General features: G+C 54.5%; 1 protein-coding gene across 1 annotated transcript in view; it reads left to right on the plus strand.

Annotated features, from left to right (window-relative positions):
• Nucleotides 1-23,193: 23,193 nt before the first annotated feature.
• LOC147736937 (uncharacterized) overlaps nt 23,194-25,963 on the plus strand; it is a 228,136-nt gene continuing 225,366 nt past the window's right edge. Inside the window, 1 exon segment of the mRNA XM_086918896.1 lies at nt 23,194-24,328. Coding sequence (XP_086775022.1) covers nt 23,194-24,328 — 1,135 coding nt within the window.

Below are 25,963 nucleotides of genomic sequence, written 5' to 3' on the forward strand. Positions count from 1 at the left end.
ACATCCATCCATCCACCCATCCATCCATCCATCCACCCTGTATATTAACCCACATCCACCCAACCACCAACCCACCCGTCCATCCACTCAATTCCATCCACCCACCCATCCATCCACCCACCTATCCATCCATCCACCATCCATTCATCTATCCATCCTCCCACATATCCATCCGCCCACCTATCCATCCATCCACCCATCCGTCCACCATCGATCCATTCATCTGTCCATCCACCCACACATCCATCTACCCATCCATCCATGTACCTATCCATCATCTATCCATCCCCTCATACATCCACCCACCCATCCTTCCATCAATCCATCAATCCACCCATCCATCCACCAACCAACACGACACTTCCATCCATCCATCCCCCCACCCGTCCATCTGTCCATCCATACACCCACACATCCTTCATTTATCCATCTACCCTCCCATCCATCCACCCACTGACACATCCACCCATCCATCAACCCATTCATAGATCTATCATCCATCCATCCAGCCATCCATCCGCCCTTCCACCCACTCATCTTTCCATCCATCCACCCACAGATCCATCCATCCATCCACCTCACATCCATCCATCCATCCCACCTATCCATCCACCCACACATCCATCCATCCATCCATCCATCCATCACACCGATCCATCCATCCATCCGTCCATCCATCCACCCTCACATCCATCCATCCATCCATCCATCCATCCATCCATCCATCCATCCATCCATCCATCCATCCACCCATCCATCCATCCATCCATCCATCCATCCATCCATCCATCCACCCACCCATCTATGCATCCATCCATCCATCTCCACTTCTTTCCTCCCTCTCTGTTAGCTTTCTCTCCTCCTCTCCTTCCTCTGTTTCTCCCTCTCCCTCCTCCCAGAGTCGTTTTAAGGTCTTGGCAGAGTAGGCTCTGGCCCCGGGCCCCAGCCTTTCAGAGGCCCCTGATAGGCCTGGCTCTGTTGGGCCCCAGCCTTTCAGAGGCCCCTGACAGACCTGGCTCTGTTGGGCCCCAGCCTTCCAGGGTCCCCTGATAGACCTGGCTCTGTTGGGCCCCAGCCTTTCAGAGGCCCCTGACAGACCTGGCTCTGGCCCCGGGCCCCATCCTTTCAGAGGCCCCTGACAGACCTGGCTCTGTCGGGCCCCAGCCTTTCAGGGGCACCTGATAGACCTGGCTCTGGCCCCGGGCCCCAGCCTTTCAGGGGTCCCTGACAGACCTGGCTCTGGCCCCGGGCCCCAGCCTTTCAGGGGCCCCTGACAGACCTGGCTCTGTTGTGCCCCAGCCTTTCAGAGGCCCCTGACAGACCTGGCTCTGGCCCCGCGCCCCATCCTTTCAGAGGCCCCTGACAGACCTGGCTCTGTCGGGCCCCAGACTTTCAGGGGCCCCTGATAGACCTGGCTCTGGCCCCAGGCCCCGGGCCCCAGCCTTTCAGGGGTCCCTCACAGACCTGGCTCTGGCCCCGGGCCCCAGCCTTTCAGGGGCCCCTGACAGACCTGGCTCTGTTGGGCCCCAGCCTTTCAGGGTCCCCTGATAGACCTGGCTCTGTCGGGCCCCAGCCTTTCAGAGGCCCCTGATAGACCTGGCTCTGGCCCCGGGCCCCAGCCTTTCAGTGGCCCCTGACAGACCTGGCTCTGGCCCCGGGCCCCATCCTTTCAGGGGCCCCTGATAGACCTGGCTCTGGCCCCGGGCCCCAGCCTTTCAGAGGCCCCTGACAGACCTGGCTCTGTTGGGCCCCAGCCTTTCAGGGGCCCCTGACAGACCTGGCTCTGTTGGGCCCCAGCCTTTCAGGGGCCCCTGACAGACCTGGCTCTGTCGGGCCCCAGCCTTTCAGGGGCCCCTGATAGACCTGGCTCTGGCCCCGGGCCCCAGCCTTTCAGGGGTCCCTGACAGACCTGGCTCTGGCCCCGGGCTCCATCCTTTCAGGGGCCCCTGATAGACCTGGCTCTGTTGGGCCCCATCATTTCAGAGGCCCCTGACAGATCTGGCTCTGTCGGGCCCCAGCCTTTCAGGGGCCCCTGATAGACCTGGCTCTGGCCCCGGGCCCCAGCCTTTCAGGGGTCCCTGACAGACCTGGCTCTGGCCCCGGGCCCCAGCCTTTCAGGGGTCCCTGACAGACCTGGCTCTGGCCCTGGGCCCCAGCCTTTCAGGGGCCCGTGATAGACCTGGCTCTGTTGGGCCCCAGCCTTTCAGGGGCCCCTGATAGACCTGGCTCTGTCGGGCCCCAGCCTTCCAGGGGCCCCTGATAGACCTGGCTCTAGCCCCGGCCCCCAGCCTTTCAGGGGCCCCTGATAGACCTGGGTCTGGACCCAGGCCCCAGCCTTTCAGGGGCCCCCGATAGACCTGGCTCTGTTGGGCCCCAGCCTTTCAGGGGGCCCTGCTAGACCTGGCTCTGGCCCCAGGCCCCAGCCTTCCAGGGGCCCCTGATAGACCTGGCTCTGTTGGGCCCAGCCTTTCAGGGGCCCCTGATAGACCTGGCTCTGTTGGGCCCCAGCCTTCCAGGAGCCCCTGATAGACCTGGCTCTAGCCCCGGGCCCCAGCCTTTCAGGGGCCCCTGATAGACCTGGCTCTGGCCCCGGGCCCTAGCCTTTCAGGGGCCCCTGATAGACCTGGCTCTGGGCCCGGGCCCCAGCCTTTCAGGGGCCCCTGATAGACCTGGCTCTGTTGGGCCCCAGCCTTTCAGGGGCCCCTGATAGACCTGGCTCTGTTGGGCCCCAGCCTTTCAGGGGCCCCTGATAGACCTGGCTCTGGGCCCGGGCCCCAGCCTTTCAGGGGCCCCTGAAAGACATGGCTCTGTTGGGCCCCTGCCTTTCAGGGGCCCCTGATAGACCTGGATCTGTCGGGCCCCAGCCTTTCAGGGGCCCCTGATAGACCTGGCTCTGGCCCCAGGCCCCAGCCTTCCAGGGGCCCCTGATAGACCTGGCTCTGTTGGGCCCAGCCTTTCAGGGGCCCCTGATAGACCTGGCTCTGTTGGGCCCCAGCCTTCCAGGAGCCCCTGATAGACCTGGCTCTAGCCCCGGGCCCCAGCCTTTCAGGGGCCCCCGATAGACCTGGCTCTGTTGGGCCCCAGCCTTTCAGGGGGCCCTGCTAGACCTGGCTCTGGCCCCAGGCCCCAGCCTTCCAGGGGCCCCTGATAGACCTGGCTCTGTTGGGCCCAGCCTTTCAGGGGCCCCTGATAGACCTGGCTCTGTTGGGCCCCAGCCTTCCAGGAGCCCCTGATAGACCTGGCTCTAGCCCCGGGCCCCAGCCTTTCAGGGGCCCCTGATAGACCTGGCTCTGGCCCCGGGCCCCAGCCTTTCAGGGGCCCCTGATAGACCTGGCTCTGGGCCCGGGCCCCAGCCTTTCAGGGGCCCCTGATAGACCTGGCTCTGTTGGGCCCCAGCCTTTCAGGGGCCCCTGATAGACCTGGCTCTGTTGGGCCCCAGCCTTTCAGGGGCCCCTGATAGACCTGGCTCTGGGCCCGGGCCCCAGCCTTTCAGGGGCCCCTGAAAGACCTGGCTCTGTTGGGCCCCTGCCTTTCAGGGGCCCCTGATAGACCTGGATCTGTCGGGCCCCAGCCTTTCAGGGGCCCCTGATAGACCTGGCTCTGGCCCCGGGCCCCAGCCTTTCGGGGTCCCTGACAGACCTGGCTCTGGCCCCGGGCCCCATCCTTTCAGGGGGCCCTGATAGACCTGGCTCTGTTGGGCCCCATCCTTTCAGAGGCCCCTGACAGACCTGGCTCTGTCGGGCCCCAGCCTTTCAGGGGCCCCTGATAGACCTGGCTCTGGCCCTGGGCCCCAGCCTTTCAGGGGTCCCTGACAGACCTGGCTCTGGCCCCGGGCCCCATCCTTTCAGGGGCCCCTGATAGACCTGGCTCTGTTGGGCCCCAGCCTTTCAGGGGCCCCCGATAGACCTGGCTCTGTTGGACCCCAGCCTTTCAGGGGCCCCTGATAGACTTGGCTCTGTTGGGCCCAAGCCTTTCAGGGGCCCCTGATAGACCTGGCTCTGTCGGGCCCCAGCCTTCCAGGGGCCCCTGATAGACCTGGCTCTAGCCCCGGGCCCCAGCCTTTCAGGGGCCCCTGATAGACCTGGGTCTGGCCCCAGGCCCCAGCCTTTCAGGGGCCCCCGATAGACCTGGCTCTGTTGGGACCCAGCCTTTCAGGGGGCCCTGATAGACCTGGCTCTGGCCCCAGGCCCCAGCCTTCCAGGGGCCCCTGATAGACCTGGCTCTGTTGGGCCCCAGCCTTTCAGGGGCCCCTGATAGACCTGGCTCTGTTGGGCCCCAGCCTTCCAGGGGCCCCTGATAGACCTGGCTCTAGCCCTGGGCTCCAGCCTTTCAGGGGCCCATGATAGACCTGGCTCTGGCCCCGGGCCCCAGCCTTTCAGGGGCCCCTGATAGACCTGGCTCTGTTGGGCCCCAGCCTTTCAGGGGCCCCCGATAGACCTGGCTCTGTTGGGCCCCAGCCTTTCAGGGGCCCCTGATAGACCTGGCTCTGTTGGGCCCCAGCCTTTCAGGGGCCCCTGATAGACTTGGCTCTGTCGGGCCCCAGCCTTCCAGGGGCCCCTGATAGACCTGGCTCTAGCCCCGGGCCCCAGCCTTTCAGGGGCCCCTGATAGACCTGGGTCAGGCCCCAGGCCCCAGCCTTTCAGGGGCCCCCCGATAGACCTGGCTCTGTTGGGCCCCAGCCTTTCAGGGGGCCCTGATAGACCAGGCTCTGGCCCCAGGCCCCAGCCTTCCAGGGGCCACTGATAGACCTGGCTCTGTTGGGCCCCCGCCTTTCAGGGGCCCCTGATAGACCTGGCTCTGTTGGGCCCCAGCCTTCCAGGGGCCCCTGATAGACCTGGCTCTAGCCCCGGGCCCCAGCCTTTCAGGGGCCCCTGATAGACCTGGCTCTGGCCCCGGGCCCCAGCCTTTCAGGGGCCCCTGATAGACCTGGCTCCGGCCCCGGCCCCAGCCTTTCAGGGGCCCCTGATAGACCTGGCTCTGTTGGGCCCCAGCCTTTCAGGGGCCCCTGATAGACCAGGCTCTGTTGGGCCCCAGCCTTTCAGGGGCCCTAATAGACCTGGCTCTGTTGGGCCCAATCCTTCCAGGGGCCCCTGATAGACCTGGCTCTGTTGGGCCCCAGCCTTTCAGGGGCCCCTGACAGACCTAGCTCTGTTGGGCCCCAGCCTTTCAGGGGCCCCTGATAGGCCTGGCTCTGTTGGGCCCCAGCCTTTCAGGGGCCCCTGATAGACCTGGCTCTGTTGGGCCCCAGCCTTTCAGGGGCCCCCGATAGACCTGGCTCTGGCCCCGGGCCCCAGCCTTTCAGGGGCCCCTGATAGACCTGGCTCTGTTCTCCACACAGCCCTGCCCTGATGGCCTTGAATGGTTTTTAAACACAGTTTGTTTTCATATATTTGTGTTTCAGGGGGGGGCAGGGATTGTGCGCAGTGACGTCAGTGAGCTGCCGCTGAGTCATTGGACACACTTTAGAGTTTGGAGCAGTCTGATTGGACCATGAATTCAGAACTGCTCTGAGCAGGGGCCCCAAAATGTTTGGTCCAGGGGCCCCCAAAATCCTTAAGATGTCCGAGCCTCCCCCTTTCTCTTGCTCTCTCCATCCATCTAACTTCTCCCCCCTCAAGAAGCAACAGAGGGTCCCTTCCCACATGGAGAGGCAGAGGGGCCCCTCCCAGATGCGGAGGGTGTTCGAACCCAGTTGGTACGTTCCGTACTCCCCTCCTCCTAGACCCGTGTGGGTCCTCCCGCTGTGAAGCTCACTGTAGAATGTTGGAGTGCTCCTCAGTGAGGAGAGTTGGATGACCATTAAAAGAGTTGTACTTCACCTCGTCCTGAGTTCTGTGTCTTAGTACAATTATATTTCCAACACTGGCGACGAACTGTGCAGGGGACAGTGGTGGTCATCTCCCCTTTGCGTGCTCTCTCAACACAGAGAAGAAGAGTTTGGAGTGGAGTTTTGGGGACAGCGAGGAACAATTTCCTTTGTTAGGGAACGCGGAGGAAAAATCTAACGCCTTTGGCTGAGCAGGATAAAGGATTGTTTTGGACACTACAAGTAAGCTGACCTTCGTCTAGCAAGTTTCAAGGTAGTGCGTAGTATGTAAGCCGCGACCCCTGTGGGCTGACAGTGTGCTGTTTCAGCGATTTGCCACCTTAAAGTGTGTCCTCCTGCGAATTTCCCTTTCACGTACCTTATTATTGTGACAGGCCGTTTAGTAGTATCCTCCTGTGACGGCTGGTACGGCGCTGTGCAGTTGCCCTGTCGGAACTTTTCCTGAACTGGCCGTTTCCCCGACTCCTTCCAAGCCAATGTACATCCTGAAGGGGGTTGTGCCATGCAGCGGAGTTTGAAGAGAAGCGCCTCGCTAGTTGACCCCAGCCTTCTGTGGCCGAGTTCCGCATCGAGTGTGAAGGATCGTTCCCTGTGAGAAGTGTCTGCGCACAGCGGTGACTCAGTGTGTTGGCCCGTTTTCCTGTCAGCGCTCCTGAGGCACATCACATCCTGTGGCCTGGCAGTGTCTCTTCCCGGCGCTTGCGTGGTTTCCTCAGATAACTTCTGTGGAGGCTGTTCCGGGGTAAAAGAGCCGGCGCACCAGGAGCTGAGGGCCGGAGATCAGCGTCTGTTCGCTATCAGTTTCAACCTTGACATATTTCATCGGTCAGTCCGCCTTGGAGAAAATTTTTACAAGGATTCCACAGCCAGCGTAAAGAGAGGTCCTCTAAGACAAAGATTGCAGTAAGAGCAGCGCACTGCTTGAGAGACTGTTTGGTGCTCTTCCTTTTTGCTATATCGTCTGACTGATTGTGTGCTATCCACTAAGGAGACTCTTTACCGCCCCTTATTCTTTGTTTCCTTGACTATTGTTAGGTGTGGTCTATTTCCATGAGGGACGAAGATATTCCTTTAAAAAAAGAAGTGAAGGGTGTTTTAGTCTAGTTTTGTATACTGTGATTTCCATTTGCTGAGTTTCTGTCCTCTTTAGTGCGTTCTTACTTCCAGGGATTCCCTCCTTCCTGCGACCCTTTTCATATTTTTTTCTTTCCCTGTGTGGCAAGGTTCCCTTTTATTGCAATCCACTATGGCAGCAGCAAGCATGAACCAACCCCCGTCCTTCCTTAATGATATTGGGGAACCCGAGATAACATGGAAAGAATGGGTTAAGCTTTTTGAGTCCTATCTTATAGCGATTGGGGGACAGAGGTTTAATTCTATAAGAAAACAGCACATATTACTACACAATCTGGGTGTGCAGGGGCGTAAAGTATATGAGAATTTACCTGTACCAGAGCGTGAAGAAAATGCTGTGGGGGAAGTGGATGTTTATGTGCAGACCATGGAGAAGTTGGAGAAACATTTTGGGGACAGAATAAATGTGGTCCTGGAGCGTCATAAGTTTTTTAAGAGATGTCAAGGGAAGCAAGAGTCTGTACAAAATTATATTGCAGTACTGTGGGGGTTGACTCAGCTTTGTGAATTTGGGGACCTCACAGATTCCTTAATACGAGATCAATTGGTAAGATGCACGAATAATCCACGTATCCAGGAGAAACTGTTAGCAAAGAATCCAGGGTTAAAGGAAGCTGTTGAATTAGCTAAGTCAGTGGAACATACTGCTAGATGTGTCAAGGAAATGAAACCTGAGGGAGAGTTAGTAGCCTCCATAAATGATGCAGAAGAGAGAGTAGAAGTGTATAAGATGAAACCAAGGGAAAATGCTAGTGCTAGAGTAGAGCATAGAGAGAAAGGGCCCAAGTGCTACCGTTGTGGCAGTAACAACCATTTTGCCACCTTCTTCCAATGTCCAGCCAGATATGTCACCTGCAAGAAATGTAATAGAAGGGGGCATTTCGCCAGGGTGTGCCGGGATGGAGAATTACATCCTAGGGAGAATGAGAGAGGATCTGAAAGAGGTTCCAACAGAGAGGTAAAGTGCATTGAACAAAATATGGAAAAGTTTGTGTTACAGGTTAAGGATGTTGACGACACTGTAAATTCAATATATCCAAAATGTGAAGTACTAATTGATGATGAGCGCATTGAAATGTATGCCGATTCCTGTTCCCCGTTCACCTTGATAAGTAAAGATGACTATGTGTCCATGGGGGAAAATAAGATTAGCGACCTTAAGAATCCCGATATATCTCCTGCAGGTTACAATAGAGGCAGTATACCACTACTGGGGATGAAGGAGGTACAGATACAGTTCAAAGACAGAAAAACACACGGGAATATTTATGTGGTCAAATCTGGTTCAAACCTTTTGGGATGGGTTCACCAAAAAGAGTTGGGGATCATACTGGATCCCAACAGTGTGGAACAGGTGTTGCTTACGGAAAAATTCCTGGGAAGTGATAATATCTGTGAGGATTTCAACCAGCTCTTCAAAGAAGAATTAGGATGCTTGCACAATTTCCAACACAGGATCAAACTGAAACAAAACGCCAAACCAGTGGTGCATGGGGTGCGCACTGTGCCCCTCAAGCTGAAAGAGCCTTTAGAAAAAGAACTGCGCAAATTGTGCGACTTGGACATTATACAACCAGTCGAATGTTCTGAGTGGGTGGCCCCTATTGTCCTCGCGGCCAAGTCCAGTGGGGATGGCATCCGCCTCTGTGTGGATTTGCGCAGTTTGAACGATTGCATCTGGGTAGAGAGACACCCTCTGCCTGTCATAAATGAGATGTTGAGCACGATGGGCCCGCAAAGTTTTTCAGCGTAATAGACCTATCCATGGCGTACCACCAGATCGAACTACACCCAGACTCAAGGCCCCTCACTGCGTTTATTACGCCTTTTGGAGCTTTTATGTTCAGGAGAATGCCGTTTGGCCTTGCGTCTGCGGCGGCCATTTTCCAAAGAGTCATGCAGAAGATCCTCGAGGGAGTGGAATGCACCATGTGCTTCCAAGATGACATTTTGGTCTACGGAAAAGACTCAGAAGAACATGATAAAGAACTCAGGAAGGTCTTCGGAAGGCTCATGGAGGCAGGCCTAACCGTGAAAAAGGAAAAGTGCAGGATCAAGGTCAAGCAAGTCGAGTACTTGGGCCATTCTATCACAGAACAGGGATTCAGGCCCAAAGGAAGTTTGATCCGCGCAGTGGAGGAAGCACCAAGTCCACGCAACAAAGAAGAACTCAAATCATTTTTGGGGCTCATGGAGTACATGTCAAAATATGTGGAAAACTTCGCAACTAAGAGTGAGTCAATGAGAGAGTTACTTAAAAAGGACAAAGAATTTGTGTGGAATAAGGAACTGGAGGCTGTTGCTAAGACTTTAAAAAAGGGTCTAATCAATTCACCCGCACTAGGAACTTTTGACCCAACCAAGAGGACCATTCTGGCAACCGATGCATCAAACTACGGGCTGGGGGCCACCCTAATCCAGAAGGATGGAGGGGAAGAAAAAGTGGTTGCATACGCGTCCAGGAGTCTTACCCCACCAGAGAAAAATTACTCTGTAATAGAAAGAGAAGCCCTGGCGTGTTTTTGGGCGGTCCGGCACTTCAAATTCTTCCTTTGGGGAATAAGATTTACGATACAGACGGATCACAAACCCCTCATCTATGTGTTCTCGGTTAAGGGATTAGAGAACTGCACCCCACGCATTAGCAGGTGGATCTTGGGTCTTGAACATTACAACTTCAGAGTTGAGCATGTACCGGGAAAGGAAAATGTCATTGCCGACTTCCTGTCAAGATCACCACTACCGGAGGAGGAAGGAGCGGAGGAAGCTCTGGACAGCCCCATAATGATGATGGATTTTCCTGCCATCACAGAGAAAGAGTGGGAAGAGAATATGAAGGAGGACAAAGAACTTAATATTCTAGTGGAGCGATTGCAGAAAGGATGGCCCATAAACAAGAGAGATGTGGAAGAAGAATTGGAAGGTTACTGGGAAGTTCGCAATGAACTAAGCGTCATCAATGGAAGGGTCTACCGCAACAACAGAGTAATTCCGCCAAAGGGATTACGGAAAAGAGTGATAGACCTGGCACACGAAGGCCACCTTGGGCGCAGTGCAACCAAAGGAAGACTGAGAACGAACTTTTGGTTTCCAAAAATGGACAACATGACGGAGGAATCGGTAAAGGAGTGCGGAGCATGTGCCAGAAGCGACAAGACAAAAGTGGTACACAAGTCGCCTTTGTCTCCAGTGGAGGTTCCAACCAAGCCATGGAATAAACTAGCATTAGACATCATCGGACCCATGCAAAACCTTGGGGTGCAAAAGAGATTCATGTTGGTTCTAATTGATTATACCTCCCACTGGGTTAAGCAAAGATTTGTACACACTGTCAACACCAAAACAGTAGTTCAATTCCTAAAAGAAGTGTTTTGTGTAGAAGGCATCCCTTCTACCTTAGTCACTGACAATGGGGTACAATTCACTTATGAGGAAATGCATAAATTTCTGGAAATGTCCGGAATAAAACATGAGACCACGGCGCTCTATTGTCCTAAAGCCAATGGCATGGTGGAAAGGGCAAATAGGGTTATCAAGGAAAATATCCAGCTGGCCACCATAAATGGTTGTGATGTTGAGGAGTGTCTGAGAGAGTGCTTGTGGGCTTATCACACCTCGCCCAACAGAATAACGGGGATCTCTCCTTTTGTGTCTTTACGAGGGAGGGAACCTAGTACCAAGTTTAACCCCTGTTGGTTAAATGGGGGGGAAGTCAGAAATGTGGACAGGGAGGAAGCAGGAGAGAAGATCAAACAACATCAATCCGAATACAAACTATGGTATGACAAGAAACATGGTGTGAAGTTGCAAAGGTGGGAAGTGGGGGACATGGCGCAGGCCAGGAAGAATACCAAGTTTGGGAACCGACAACAGCAAGTTCCATACCCCCAACAAGATTGTCAAAGTGTTAAAAAATGTTGTTCAGTTTGAGAATGGTCAATGGTGGAGCTATGACAATATTGTTAAAGTGCTGCCATAATTTTTCCCTACAGGTTTCCTGCCATGTTGGTTGGAAAATAATATGAGGAAGGGAGATGTGTTAGAACCCAGTTGGTACGTTCCGTACTCCCCTCCTCCTAGACCCGTGTGGGTCCTCCCGCTGTGAAGCTCACTGTAGAATGTTGGAGTGCTCCTCAGTGAGGAGAGTTGGATGACCATTAAAAGAGTTGTACTTCACCTCGTCCTGAGTTCTGTGTCTTAGTACAATTATATTTCCAACAGAGGGCCCCTCCCAGAAGCAGAAGCAGAGGGGCCCCTCCCTCATACAGTTGCAGAGGGGCCCCTCTCTCATACAGAAGCAGAGGGGCCCCTCCCTCATACAGAAGCAGAGGGGCCCCTCCCAGAAGCAGAGGGGTCCCTCCCTCATACAGAAGCAGAGGGGCCCCTCCCTCAGACAGAAGCAGAGGGCCCCTCCATCATACAGAAGCAGAGGGGCCCCTCCCTCAAACAGAAGCAGAGGGGCCCCTCCCTCATACAGAAGCAGAGGGGCCCCTCCCAGAAGCAGAGGGGTCCCTCCCTCATACAGAAGCAGAGGGGCCCCTCCCTCAGACAGAAGCAGAGGGCCCCTCCATCATACAGAAGCAGAGGGGCCCCTCCCTCATACAGAAGCAGAGGGGCCCCTCCCAGAAGCAGAGGGGTCCCTCCCTCATACAGAAGCAGAGGGGCCCCTCCCTCAGACAGAAGCAGAGGGCCCCTCCATCATACAGAAGCAGAGGGGCCCCTCCCTCAAACAGAAGCAGAGGGGCCCCTCTCTCATACAGAAGCAGAGGGGCCCCTCCCTCATACAGAAGCAGAGGGGCCCCTCCCTCAAACAGAAGCAGAGGGGCCCCTCCCTCATACAGAAGCAGAGGGGCCCCTCCCACATACAGAAGCAGAGGGGCCCCTCCCTCACACAGAAGCAGAGGGGCCCCTCCTAACCTTCTACAGGGTCCCCCAGGGGGAGGCAGCAGCAGTCCCCAGGGGGGGGGGGGGGGTTATTCTGTATTTATTTCAGGATCTTTATAAAGCGTGAAGGAGGGGGGGGGGGGTAAATATTTATTATCACAAGAAGAGATACACACAGTGAGACCCCCAGAGGGACAGACACCAGGAGTGGGGGGCAAGGGGGGGCACACAGTGAGGCCCCCAGAGGGACAGACATCAGGAGTGGGGGGCAGAGGGGGGAGGGGGGCAGAGTCAGCTGCACGAGACACGAGCATCACCAGAGTCAGAAATACCTTGAGATCTACCCCCCAGCTGCATCCGGGGCTCTGGGCAGGTCCAGGGGATCAGTGTCTCTCTTCTGGGCCTGTGCATAGCGCCCCGAGGCTCAGGGCGGAGTCAGAGGCGCTGGATGGGGTGGAAGGAACTCTGGGCTCCTCTGCCCTTAATGAGAATCCTTCACTGAGAGGCCTGTCCAGGGGGTAGAGGAGGTGAGGCCTGTCCAGAGGAGGAGCAGAGGAGGAGAGGCCTGTCCAGAGGAGGGGCAGAGGAGGAGAGGCCTGTCCAGAGAAGCGGCAGAGGAGGTGAGACCTGTCCAGAGGAGGTGAGGAGGAGAGACCTGTCCAGGGGTGCAGAGGAGGAGAGGCTGAGGAGGAGAGGCCTGCCCAGAGGAGGAGAGGCCTGCCCAGATGAGGAGAGGAGGAGAGGCCTGTCCAGGGGTGCAGAGGAGGTGAGGCCTGTACAGAGGAGGGGCAGAGGAGGAGAGGCCTGTCCAGAGGAGGGGCAGAGGAGGTGAGGCCTGTACAGAGGAGGAGAGGCCTGTCCAGGGGTGCAGAGGAGGTGAGGCCTGTCCAGGGGAGGGGCAGAGGAGGAGAGGCCTGTCCAGGGGTGCAGAGAAGGAGAGGCCTGTCCAGAGGAGGAGAGGAGGAGATGCCTGTCCAGAGGAGGGGCAGAGGAGGAGAGGTCTGTCTAAAGGAGGGGCAGAGGAGGAGAGGCCTGTCCAGAGGAGGAGAGGAGAGGAGGAGAGGCCTGTCCAGAGGAGGGGCAGAGGAGGAGAGGCCTGTCCAGAGGAGGAGAGGAGGTGAGGCATGTCCAGAGGAGGGGCAGAGGAGGAGAGGAGGAGAGGCCTGTCCAGAGGAGGGGCAGAGGAGGAGAGGCCTGTCCAGAGTAGGAGCAGAGGAGGAGAGGCCTGTCCAGGGGTGCAGAGGAGGTGAGGCCTGTCCAGGGGAGGGGCAGAGGAGGAGAGGCCTGTCCAGGGGTGCAGAGAAGGAGAGGCCTGTCCAGAGGAGGGGCAGAGGAGGAGAGGCCTGTCCAGCGGTACAGAGGAGGTGAGGCCTGTCCAGGGGTGCAGAGGAGGAGAGGCCTGTCCAGGGGTGCAGAGGAGGAGATGCCTGTCCAGATTAGGGGCAGAGTAGGGGAAGCCTGTCCAGGGGTGCAGAGAAGGAGAGGCCTGTCCAGAGGAGGGGCAGAGGAGGGGGCATGTCCAGGGGTGCAGAGGAGGAGAGGCCTGTCCAGAGGAGGGGCAGAGGAGGGGAGGCCTGTCCAGGGGTGCAGAGGAGGAGAGGCCTGTCCAGGGGTGCAGAGGAGGTGAGGCCTGTCCAGGGGTGCAGAGGAGGAGAGGCCTGTCCAAGGGTGCAGAGGAGGAGATGCCTGTCCAGAGGAGGGGCAGAGGAGGGGAGGCCTGTCCAGGGGTGCAGAGGAGGAGAGGCCTGTCCTGGGATGCAGAGGAGGAGAGGTCTGTCCAAGGGTGCAGAGGAGGTGAGGCCTGTCCAGGGAGCAGAGGAGATGAGGCCCATCCAGGGGTGCAGAGGAGGTGAGGCCTGTCCAGGGGCGCAGAGGAGGAGATGCCTGTCCAGAGGAGGGGCAGAGGAGGAGAGGCCTGTCCAGGGGTGCAGAGGAGGAGAGGCCTGTCCAGAGGAGGGGCAGAGGAGGAGAGGCCTGTCCGGGGTGCAGAGGAGGTGAGGCCTGTCCAGGGGTGCAGAGGAGGTGAGGCCTGTCCAGAGGAGGGGCAGAGGAGGAGAGGCCTGTCCAGGGGTGCAGAGGAGGTGAGGCCTGTCAAAGGAGCAGAGGAGATGAGGCCCATTCAGGGGTGCAGAGGAGGTGAGGCCTGTCCAGGGGTGCAGAGGAGGAGATGTCTGTCCAGAGGAGGGGCAGAGGAGGAGAGGCCTGTCCGGGGTGCAGAGGAGGTGAGGCCTGTCCAGGGGTGCAGAGGTTGAGAGGCCTGTCCAGGGGTGCAGAGGAGGAGATGCCTGTCCAGAGGAGGGGCAGAGGAGGTGAGGCCAGTCCAGGGGAGCAGAGGAGGTGAGGCCTGTCCAGGGGTGCAGAGGAGGTGAGGCCTGTCCGGGGAGCAGAGGAGGAGAGGCCTGTCCAGGGGTGCAGAGGAGGTGAGGCCTGTCCAGGAGTGCAGAGGAGGCGAGGCCTATCCAGGGGTGCAGAGGAGGAGAGGCCTGTCCAGGTTTGCAGAGGAGGCGAGACCTGTCCAGGAGTGCAGAGGAGGCGAGGCCTAACTAGGGGTGCAGAGGAGGAGAGGCCTGTCCAGCGGGATCAGAGGAGGTGAGGCCTGTCCAGGGGGTGCAGAGGAGGAGAGGCCTATCCAGGGGTACAGAGGAGGAGAGGCCTGTTCAGGGGGTGCAGATGAGGGGAGGCCTGTCCAGTGGTGCAGAGGAGGAGAGGCCTATCCAGGGGTGCAGAGGAGGTGAGGCCTGTCCAGGGGTGCAGAGGAGGTGAGGCCTGCCCAGTTGGATCAGCGGAGGTGAGGCCTGTCCAGGGGCGCAGAGGAGGTGAGGCCTGTACAGGGGGATCAGAGGAGGTGAGGCCTGTCCAGTGGTGCAGAGGAGGAGAGGCCTGTCCAAGGGTGCAGAGGAGGAGAGGCCTGTCCAGGGGGATCAGAGGAGGTGAGGCCTGTCCAGTGGTGCAGTGGAGGAGAGGCCTGTCCAAGGGTGCAGAGGAGGAGAGGCCTGTCCGGGGGGATCAGAGGAGGTGAGGCCTGTCCAGGGGTGCAGAGGAGGTGAGGCCTGCCCAGTTGGATCAGCAGAGGTGAGGCCTGTCCAGGGGGGCAGAGGAGGTGAGGCCTGTCCAGGGGTGCAGAGGAGGAGAGGAAGAGAGGCCTGTCCATGGGGTGCAGAGGAGGTGAGGCCTGTCCAGGGGTGCAGAGGAGGCGAGGCATGTCCAGGGGTGCAGAGGAGTAGAGGCCTGTCCAGGGTTGCAGAGGAGGTGAGGCCTGTCTAGAGGAGGGGCAGAGAGGGAGAGGCCTGTCCAGAGGAGGGGCAGAGGAGGTGAGGCCTGTCCAGAGGAGGGGCAGAGGAGGAGAGGCCTGTCCGGGGTGCAGAGGAGGTGAGGCCTGTCCAGGGGTGCAGAGGAGGTGAGGCCTGTCCAGAGGAGGGGCAGAGGAGGAGAGGCCTGTCCAGGGGTGCAGAGAAGGAGAGGCCTGTCCAGGTTTGCAGAGGAGGCGAGACCTGTCCAGGAGTGCAGAGGAGGCGAGGCCTATCCAGGGGTATAGAGGAGGAGAGGCCTGTCCAGCGGGATCAGAGGAGGTGAGGCCTGCCCAGGGGTGCAGAGGAGGCGAGGCCTAACTAGGGGTGCAGAGGAGGAGAGGCCTGTCCAGCGGGATCAGAGGAGGTGAGGCCTGCCCAGGGGTGCAGAGGAGGCGAGGCCTGTCCAGGAGGTGCAGAGGAGGAGAGGCCTATCCAGGGGTATAGAGGAGGAGAGGCCTGTTCAGGGGGTGCAGATGAGGAGAGGCCTGTCCAGGGGTGCAGAGGAGGTGAGGTCTGTCCAGTGGTGCAGAGGAGGAGAGGCCTATCCAGGGGTAGAGAGGAGGTGAGGCCTGTACAGGTGGATCAGAGTAGGTGAGGTCTGTCCAGTGGTGCAGAGGAGGAGAGGCCTGTCCAAGGGTGCAGAGGAGGAGAGGCCTGTCCAGGGGGATCAGAGGACGTGAGGTCTGTCCAGGGGTGCAGAGGAGGTGAGGCCTGTCCAGTTGGATCAGCGGAGGTGAGGCCTGTCCAGGGGGGCAGAGGAGGTGAGGCCTGTCCAGGGGTGCAGAGGAGGAGAGGAGGAGAGGCCTGTCCATGGGGTGCAGAGGAGGTGAGGCCTGTCCAGGGGTGCAGAGGAGGCGAGGCCTGTCCAGGGGTGCAGAGGAGGAGAGGCCTGTCCACGGGTGCAGAGGAGTAGAGGCCTGTCCAGGGGTGCAGAGTAGGTGAGGCCTGTCTAGAGGAGGGGCAGAGAGGGAGAGGCCTGTCCAGAGGAGGGGCAGAGGAGGTGAGGCCTGTCTAGAGGAGGGGCAGAGAGGGAGAGGCCTGTCCAGAGGAAGAGAGGAGGTGAGGCCTGTCTAGAGGAGGAGCAGAGAGGAGAGGCCTGTCCAGGTATGCAGAGGAGGTGAGGCCTGTCCAGAGGAAGAGAGGAGGTGAGGCCTGTCTAGAGGAGGGACAGAGGAGGTGAGGCCTGTCCAGAGGAGGGGCAGAGTAGGTGAGGCCTGTCCAGCTGGATCAGGGGAGTTGAGGCCTGTCCAGGGGTGCAGAGGAGGTGAGGCCTGCCCAGTTGGATCAGCAGAGGTGAGGCCTGTCCAGGGGGGCAGAGGAGGTGAGGCCTGTCCAGGGGTGCAGAGGAGGTGAGGCCTGTCTAGAGGAGGGGCAGAGAGGGAGAGGCCTGTCCAGAGGAGGGGCAGAGGAGGTGAGGCCTGTCCAGCTGGATCAGAGGAGGAGAGGCCAGTCCAGGGGGAAGCAAGTGGTCTCTCAATCCCCAAGTGCATTTACGGAGAGAATCTCAAAGTTTCAGCTCCAAACACACAAGGCACAGTTTAGAAAATGACGGAATATCATGTGTAGGGATGACCCATCATGAAGAAGTTGGAAAACATGAATTAGAAAGAATAATTATATCACAGACAAATGATTTAATTCTGACATTTCATTGAGTCAATTCGACACAGTGTCAAAATGTAATATAAGCTAGGCCTCTGTCCGGTTCAGTTTTTTATCAATGTCACCGCCCCGGGGGTCGATTTTAATGGTTGTCAAAACTGTCCAGCGTAAATCCGCCTCTGTATGGTGATTATCTAATGATTATGAATGGTTGACTAATGAAGCAGACAGAACTTTACGCCTTATTCATGATTTATGTTGGACGATCCTTTCCAAATCTCATGGTTGGTCTCACCGATGTACACATTTTCACAAGGACATTTGAATCAAATATACGAAATTTTTTGTTTTACAGTTTGAGAAATTCTTATGTAGCCATTTAACGTTGTTGTGCTGAAACAAAGTTCCCTCTATTGTTTGGGCGCAACAGACACATGTGCCACATTTGAAATGTCCATCCAATGGAGATACATTGCGTGGATTGCTTCTTGTGGGCCCTGAAGGTATCACAGCACGAACTTGATGGCTTCCAATAGTACGTTCTTTTTTCAATATAAACAATGGCTGTTCGAATGATTTGTCCATTTTTTTAATGAAATGCCAGTTTTGTCTGATAATCTTTTTGAACTGGTTAGTCTGTGAACAAAATGTGGAGACGCATACCATGCGTTCTAACTAGTCATTTGCTGTTCTTTTTTCCAGAAGGGTCTCTCTTAGAGCCCCCCAAGCACGTTTCATTGTGTTTCTCAGCAATTTGTTTGGGTATCCGCGTTCCTTTAATGTGTGCACAAGAATCTCTGCATTTGTGAAATCATCACGTTTACCTGAGCAATTCCGTTGTATGGGGAGAAACTCCCAAAGGCAAATTGTCACGTAAACTGCCTGGATGATGACTAGTATCATGCAGGGCATTGTTCCTAACCGTTGATTTGGTAAACAATGTAGTTCATGATCGGCCATTACAGCCAAAGACCGCTACATCGAAAAATGTAAGATAGATGACTGGTTACTGGACTCACAGAATTGTATATCTACTGATCTGGCATTCAACCATTCAACAAACAAATTTAAGATATCATCTTGTCCATCCCAAATGCAAAAAATGTCATCAATAAACCGAAACCATTTTCGGAATTGATGCGCAAATGGATTGTTATCATAGATAAACTTCTCCTCAAACTCGGCCATGAATAGCACGGCCAGCTCTGGGGCAAAGGGACAACCCATCGCTGTCCTTTGATTTCCCATCAATGGGCAGCTCGCTGGTGTGACAGTGTCTCCATGAAGACACGTTGAGATGTCTGCCCCAGTAGTCATGGCGGAAGGTCGAGTAGTCGCGGTGGAAGGATCTCCTTCTTGGGTCTGAGGTGCTGGTTTTATCACAGAAGTGCAACGACGGTAGAGTCAGCAGTGGTTGTTTGCATCTTACCCTCTGCCGTCTCTGAATCAGCTTTTTTATTTAGCAGTTGACGCTGGCAAGTGAGACAAAAGGGGATGATGGACGGAGCATTTGACAAATCAAACACTCACCCCCAGTCAACTGATCTGGGTTTAATCCATCACCGTTCTTTAGCTCACTCCACCACCCCAGTTCAGACATGGCCATATGCAAATCAGTCTGACCCTGTGCCTCATGGGAACAGTCCAGCCCAAACTGCCAAGCCATGTCTTCCCTGGACCGGAATCAAGCATCCTGGGACCGGTTTCGGGTTCATAACCCTCATCAGCCAGGCTATCTTGAATCCAGTGGCAAGTGAGACACAACCTCTACACAGACTTGCTCAGTCAGGGAGACTGGGGGACCCCGGGCACTTCATAGACTTCTCGGCACCTTGCCACATTTCCTCTGTTCCTTCTGGGCCGTTCCTCACAAGGGGCTCGGCTGATGGTCCTCCTCAAAGGTCAGGCAGACTGCTGCTGGGCAAGGCTCTCTCCTCTTCCCTCTCATCAGACAAGCAGCCCACTGGGCCACTGCCCACGGCAATAGTTTCATCACGGAAGACTTGCAGAAACCAGGCAATGTGCCCTTGTCTACGGGGAGTCACTCTCAGTGATACTTATCTTGAAACAGCAGCTGTTCGTGTCGGGCAGTAAAGCAACTTGGGTTACAACAAAGCCATTATTTCGGTGACCCACTTTTCGGTGTTATTTTCAGACCCTGAATGCTTATTCCCTGTCTGGGTTTACTGGTTTCCCTGGTTGCATTTCATTGTCCATCTTCTTCTGCAGCATAAACAAGGACTTCAGGCCGGGTGATTGCGCTCCCAGCAGGTAGTGATGATGCCGCCTCCATGCGGGAATACTTACAACATGAGCACAGTGAGGGTGAACCTTCTAAAATGCGGTCCTGACTCCTGACTCTATCCCTCCACCCTTGTGTCCAAAGTTACACCCTTCCCGTCTCAATTGCTGATAATATTGAGCATCTTGCGCCCTGTCAGATGTTGGCCATTTGAACATGGATGCGACTGGTAACAAAACACATACACCTGTGTACACAATATAGAGCCCTGCTACCTTATATTATAAATACACGTCTCGAAATGCAAACGTGGATTCCAATGCAGGGTCTGGTCATGACACGTGAATGAAACTTTACTCAATTCCCTGTATGCATCGCGGTCAACCTCTGACAGGTAAAATGGCCTGTTCAGCTGGTGACCTCTCAGAACATGGCACGCTGCCACCACTACTCACTGTACGCAGCCAGGGACACAGACCGTCGTCTTTGCCCCACCAACAGTGTGCTTTTAGTGTCTGTCAACGCCCCCAGAGCCAGGCTCTGGGTCTTGGGGTCAATTTTGGGCCTAGTCATGCAATGCGCACACAGTAAATAAAACCAGGATACCAGAGTGCATTGCAGTTCCGTCTCTCAAGGCAAGGGTGCACGGGCTTTGGCCAAGGTGGGGGATCCTTCATCTCAGAGCACGAGGTCTGTGGCTTGACCAGTAGATCTGCAATAAAGAAGATGACCTGGACCAGTTCTACCTCTCCCGAACTTTGAACTAATCATTGAGGAAAGAAGCCCTTGTCTGGAAGGAAGATCCACACAAGGCGCAGCTGACAGAAGTCGAGCCTGAAGGAAGATCCGCACAGGTTCTGCCTGGCGGTGACCTCAAAGCAGTGAGAGACCCACAAACCACAAGATCCTTCAAGCCCAGCTAGCCACACTGGACGCAATGTACATCAAAGGCCTGATTTAGATTTCAGTGGATAGTTTATTCCATCACAAATGTGACAGGTGTTCTGCCAGCGCCATTGAAAATTCAATGCATCCTGTAGCAATTATAATAAGGCAGACCGGATATCTGTCACGTTTTGATAATGCCTTGGTGTCGTTCGCAGAGTTTTACTCCGCAGAACTCCACAAAGTGCCAGGGGAAGTCCGCCGCACTCTGCAGACTTCCGCTAGGGGCAGAGTTTGTTAAGTTGTGCTGCTCTCACTGATTTTTTGTGTCAGGAGTTTAGCCCCCACTGTAAAATCAGCACGAACAGCACTATGCGTCGTGCCAGAGGCACTGCTGCTTTCTGACTCTCAAATTGATATTCTAATCGAGTGGCAGCTTCATCAACGGAATGGCAGATTTTAACAATCGAGTGGTCATGACCTGCCGTGACCTCCCGCAGTGAGAAATCTCGCCAGGAGGAGGTCTAGCGTGTTATATTTTCTCACAAGGGCTCGCCACCTTACCGCTGGCGAACCGCTTTAGAAAAGAACTCCGTTCTGCATGGAGTTTTTTGGAACAACTCCGCACAGAGTGCGGAGTGGGGCAAAATTTTGCGAGCTCTGCCGGCAGAGTGGAATTCTTCACCCACCCCTACCCTAGTTTTGAGACAATAATCTGTTGGACAAGCTCTAAACTAGGCCCTATATCTGCAATAAGTGTTGTAGAAGAAGTGAGATCCATGGTCTTGTTAGTATGAGGCAGGTATCTAACTTCTGATGAATCCCACAGAGTGAGTGCGCAGACAGAGGGCAGAAGAGGGACCGAAGGACATGAAATTAGGTCAACTTGAAGATGAGAAATATGGAAAGGTAGAAATGCCGCATCACCTGTGGATAACTGACACCTCCTCTCACTCTTCTAAATGCCCATCAGGTCACAAATGGAATCCTGGGCCCCAAACGGACAACATCATGCCAGATGCCATGTAATGTTGGAACAGGGGGGAAAAGAGAAATATGCACACATCTGCTGCGGGAATATGTCAGGTAAATTATTGGTTGTGATGGATTCCTATAAATACTAAATGACTGATATCGTTGAATATTGAATTTTATGAATCAACGTTTGTTTGCCTTATCTGCGCGTATAATGTAAAGGACGGGCCTTACAGTGAACCCCTCGCTCTGTTTGGCACAAAAGCCCTGGAAGGAGCTGCATCTTACAGAACTTTATCTACTTTAGGAAGAACTAAAGATTTGCTATTTAAAGTTGTCTTTCAGGCCAGAACCAGGCTCTGTAAGCTGCACAAGTTTCAGGGAGATGGACAGTTGTTATGGCGATAGGAAACCCCCCTCAACTCACAATAATGTTCACATCTTCCAGGTTAGAAGAAACCAGAAATGCTTGAACCAAGGGAGCTGTTGAAAGTGTCAAAGGTGACTTATGACCAGCGAGGTAAAGACAGGAGTTGGTATTTGAGATGATCTTAAGTGAATCGGAAAGGAACGAGAAGAAGTGTGTGAATGGAGTTACTTTTGTTGTATACTTCGTAGAAAAGTTACTGGAAATGTTGCATCCCAGCCTGATCCATCTCTTTTTCTAAAATCGATTGTTTTTTCAATGAAACTTGACCATATGCGTCTATCTTAAGCTATACCTCTAGCACTTGGGTGCTTCGTGAGAGCCCTTTCTTTGCTCAGTTACTCTGTGAACACTGGTAAATCACCTCCTTTTCAGATAATAATAGGATGTCTCCAGAACAACTGAACTTTTAGTTAAATATCTGTGTGTGATGAAATATTCCTAGCTAAGTTTCAAAGGCGGCAAAGAAGAAGGGGGAGATTTACTAAGATTTTGCGCCGTGTTCACGTCACATAAGTGGCACAAACAGTGCAAAATCTTGTTTCCTAATTTTCTTTCCCACAAGCAACGTAAAAGTAATGTGAAGCATTGCATAGCACTGCTTCGTGTTACTTTGCGCCATGGGGGCCTGCCAAGGGGGGTGCATGGGCGTTCCCGTGCAACCACCCAAGGTTTCTCACGCTAAACCTAATTTACCAAATACAGTAGATTCGGTTTAGTGTGAGAAAACTGCGCCCTTTTAAACTCGGCACAAGCAAGGAGAAATGCTTTCATTTCTCCTTCCTTTTCTGACTTTGCATGCGTGCTGCACTGTGCAACACGCATACAAAGTGGGAAAAGCTTTCTCTCATGTCTAGGCATAGTATTTTGTACAGGAAGTGTGTCCTTCCTGTACAAAACCTATGCTGGACTCACACACACATAGCCTAGTGCTATGGTGCTAAGGTTTGTGCATGACGCAGGGCCAATGTGATCAGTGACGGCGCAAGGGAAAGAGAAGGTGAGAGCCATATCTTTGAAAATATTGTGCTCTCCTGGGCCTTCTCTGTCACGCATTGCAACCTCCGGGAGGAGAGGGGGAGGGCTGCACTGCATTGTGTGGAGATTTGGTAAATCTCCCCTGAAATGTCTATTACAACAAGTTAAAAATTGTGAATTCTCATTCAATTATGTTTCAATTTAGTAATTTTAAATATCTTTACATCCAACAGAAAACAAGCCTTGAATGTATGAAATGACCATCAATAATGAAGCGAAGGCTGTAAATCTTCAATAATAGTAGAAATAATGAGCCACAGTATTCAGGAAAACATCAGCGCAGTCGGCGACAGGGGAACCTGCACACAAACTGACAGATCCCGGATGAAGCATCAAGGGCAGTTCAGTGATTGTAAGAGTCTGAACTGTGTACCTCCACGCCACAAGACAAAGAAATAACTTTAGGAAAATTAAGGCAACAACAATAACAAACCCCCTCCTGTATAAACAAGTGTCCAACACCAGCTTTGATCATCGGATCGGTATGATGTGATTACCACAGTGCTCTGTTTTGTCAAATGATGACAAGCCATCACTCCGTGCTCTAGGTGTATTGTAAACTCTTTCTGGCCAAACCACAGTAACCAGAGAAGAGCACAACAGAACGGAGACAGACTATTGACGGGTAAAGGAAAGAGGAGTTCTTGTATCTACAATTCAACAGACTGTCCCAATCTGCAGCGGCCAAAAGGAAGATACATCTTTACCCGCATGCGTACATAGCCATAATCCAATCTAAAGGCACAATCGCCTACGAAGACACCTTCTACGTATTAGGAGTGTGGAAATTATCTGGTGGCTATCGCATTTGATTGTTAAAACAGAACAAACATGCAAAATACTGCACACATATAAAGTGTGTGAGAAAAACACAAGTGCTTTATCAGCCATGTTAGCCCATGAGGAAATACAGTTATGGGATGTAGACAAATATATACCCGACCCACAGACACTAAACAAGACAGAAAAATCACACACATGCAGCAAGAGCTTTAGTTTGTCATCACTACTCAAGATTCATCAGCACACGTCCACAAGGGAAAAGCCATTCAAGTGCAGTGAATGTGCAAAGTGCTTTAGTCAGTTATCAAAGCTACAAAGACATCAGTGAATACACACGGGGGAAAAACCATTCAAGTGCAATGAATGTGTAAAGTGCTTTAGTGAGTTATCATACCTTCGAAGACATCAGCGAACACACACAGGGGAAAAGCCATTTAAATGCAGTGAATGTGCGAAGAGCTTTAGTCGATTATCATACCTACAAAGTCATCAGCGAACACACACAGGGGAAAAACCATTCACGTGCAGTGAATGTGCAAAGTGCTTTAGTCAGTTATCAAGCCTGCAAAGTCATCAGCGAACACACACGGGGGAAAAACCATTCAAGTGCAATGAATGTGTAAAGTGCTTTAGTGAGTTATCAAGCCTTCAAAGACATCAGCGAACACACACAGGGGAAAAGCCATTCAAGTGCAGTGAATGTGAAAAGAGCTTTATTCAGTTATCACACCTTCAAAGACATCAGCGAACACACACAGGGGAAAAGCCATTAAAATGCAGTGAATGTGCGAAGAGCTTTAGTCGATTATCACACCTACAAAGTCATCAGCGAACACACATGGGGGAAAAACCATTCAAGTGCAATGAATGTGAAAAGCGCTTTAGTGAGTTATCATACCTTCGAAGACATCTGCGAACACACAGAGGGGAAAAGCCATTTAAATGCAGTGAATGTGCGAAGAGCTTTAATCAATTTTCACACCTACAAAGTCATCAGCGAACACACACGGGGGAAAAACCATTCAAGTGTAATGAATGTGTAAAGTGCTTTAGTGAGTTATCACACCTTCGAAGACATCAGCGAACACACACAGGGGAAAAGCCATTCACGTGCAGTGAATGTGAAAAGCGCTTTAGTCAGTTATCACACCTTCAAAGTCATCAACGAACACACACAGGGGAAAAGCCATTCAAGTGCAGTGAATGTGTAAAGTGCTTTAGTGAGTTATCACACCTTCAAAGTCAATCAATCAATCAATCAGTGACACTTATAAAGCGCGCTACATACCCGTAGGGTCTCAAGGCGCTGGGGAGGGGGGGTGCCGCTACTGCTCGAACAGCCAGGTCTTCAGCTTCTTCCTGAAGGAGAGGTGGTCTTGGGTTAGGCGCAGGTCGGACGGGAGGGAGTTCCAGGTCTTGGCGGCCAGGTAGGAGAAGGACCTTCCTCCTGTAGTCGCTCTTCGGATGCGGGGGACGGCGGCGAGGGCGTGGTTGGCTGATCGGAGGTGGCGTTTGGGAGCGTAGAAGTTGACTCGGCTGTTGAGGTAGCTCGGGCCTTGGTCGTGTAGGGCTTTGTGTGCGTGGGTGAGGAGGCGGAAGGTGATTCTCTTGTTGATGGGGAGCCAGTGAAGGTCTCTCAGATGTCCGGAGATGTGGCTGGACCGTGGGATGTCGAGGATGAGTCTGGCTGAGGCGTTTTGGATCCGCTGGAGTCTCTTCTGGAGCTTGGCGGTGGTCCCGGCGTAGAGGGCGTTGCCGTAGTCTAGTCGGCTCGTGACGAGGGCCTGGGTGACGGTCTTCCTGGTCTCTGAGGGGATCCACCAGAAGATCTTCCGTAGCATGCGTAGGATGTTGAAGCACGACGAGGAGACGGCGTTGACTTGCCTGGTCATGGAGAGGGAGGAGTCCAGGATGAAGCCCAGGTTTCGTGCATGGTCTGTCGGTTTGGGTGCGGTGCCCAGGGCGGGAGGCCACCAGGAGTCGTCCCAGGCGGAGGGTGAAGAGCCCAGGATGAGGACTTCCGTCTTGTCCGAGTTCAGTTTCAGGCGGCTGGTCGTCATCCACTCGGCTACCTCTTTCATCCCTTCGTGCAGGTTGGCTCTGGCGGCGGCGGGGTTGTTGGTCAGGGAGAGGATCAGCTGGGTGTCGTCGGCGTAGGAGATGATGCTGAGGTGGTGTTTGCGTACGATGGCCGCGAGGGGGCTCATGTAGACGTTGAAGAGGGTGGGGCTCAGTGATGATCCTTGGGGGACGCCGCAGATGACTTCGGAGGCCTCTGACTTGTACGGTGGTAGGCGGACTCGCTGTGTTCTTCCGTCGAGGAAGGAGATGATCCATTCCAGCGCCTTGTCCCGGATTCCGATGTTGCTGAGGCGCCGTATTAGGGTGCGGTGGCAGACCGTGTCGAATGCCGCGGAGAGGTCTAGGAGGATGAGGGCCGCTGTTTCTCCATTGTCCATCAGGGCTCGGATGTCATCGGTGGCGGCGATGAGGGCGGTCTCGGTGCTGTGTTTGGCTCGGAAGCCGGACTGTGAGGGGTCGAGGGATCCGTTCGTCTCGAGGAAGGCGGCCATCTGCTTGTTGACGGTCTTCTCGATGACTTTGGCTGGAAACGGGAGAAGCGAGATGGGGCGGTAGTTCTTGAGGTCGGTGGGGTCCGCTGTTGGTTTCTTGAGTAGAGCGCTGAGTTCGGCGTGTTTCCAGCTTTCGGGGAAGATGGCGGTGTCGAAGGATGTGTTGATGATGTCTCGCAGGTGGGGTGCGATGACAGCGTCGGCCTTGTTGAAGACGTGGTGAGGGCAGGGGTCGGTTGGTGATCCGGAGTGGATGGAGTTCATCGTGCGGATGGTGTCTTCTGTGCTGATCGGGGTCCAGGC

This window comes from Lissotriton vulgaris, chromosome 1_1, assembly GCF_964263255.1.
Source record: "Lissotriton vulgaris chromosome 1_1, aLisVul1.2, whole genome shotgun sequence".
Taxonomy (NCBI): domain Eukaryota; kingdom Metazoa; phylum Chordata; class Amphibia; order Caudata; family Salamandridae; genus Lissotriton; species Lissotriton vulgaris.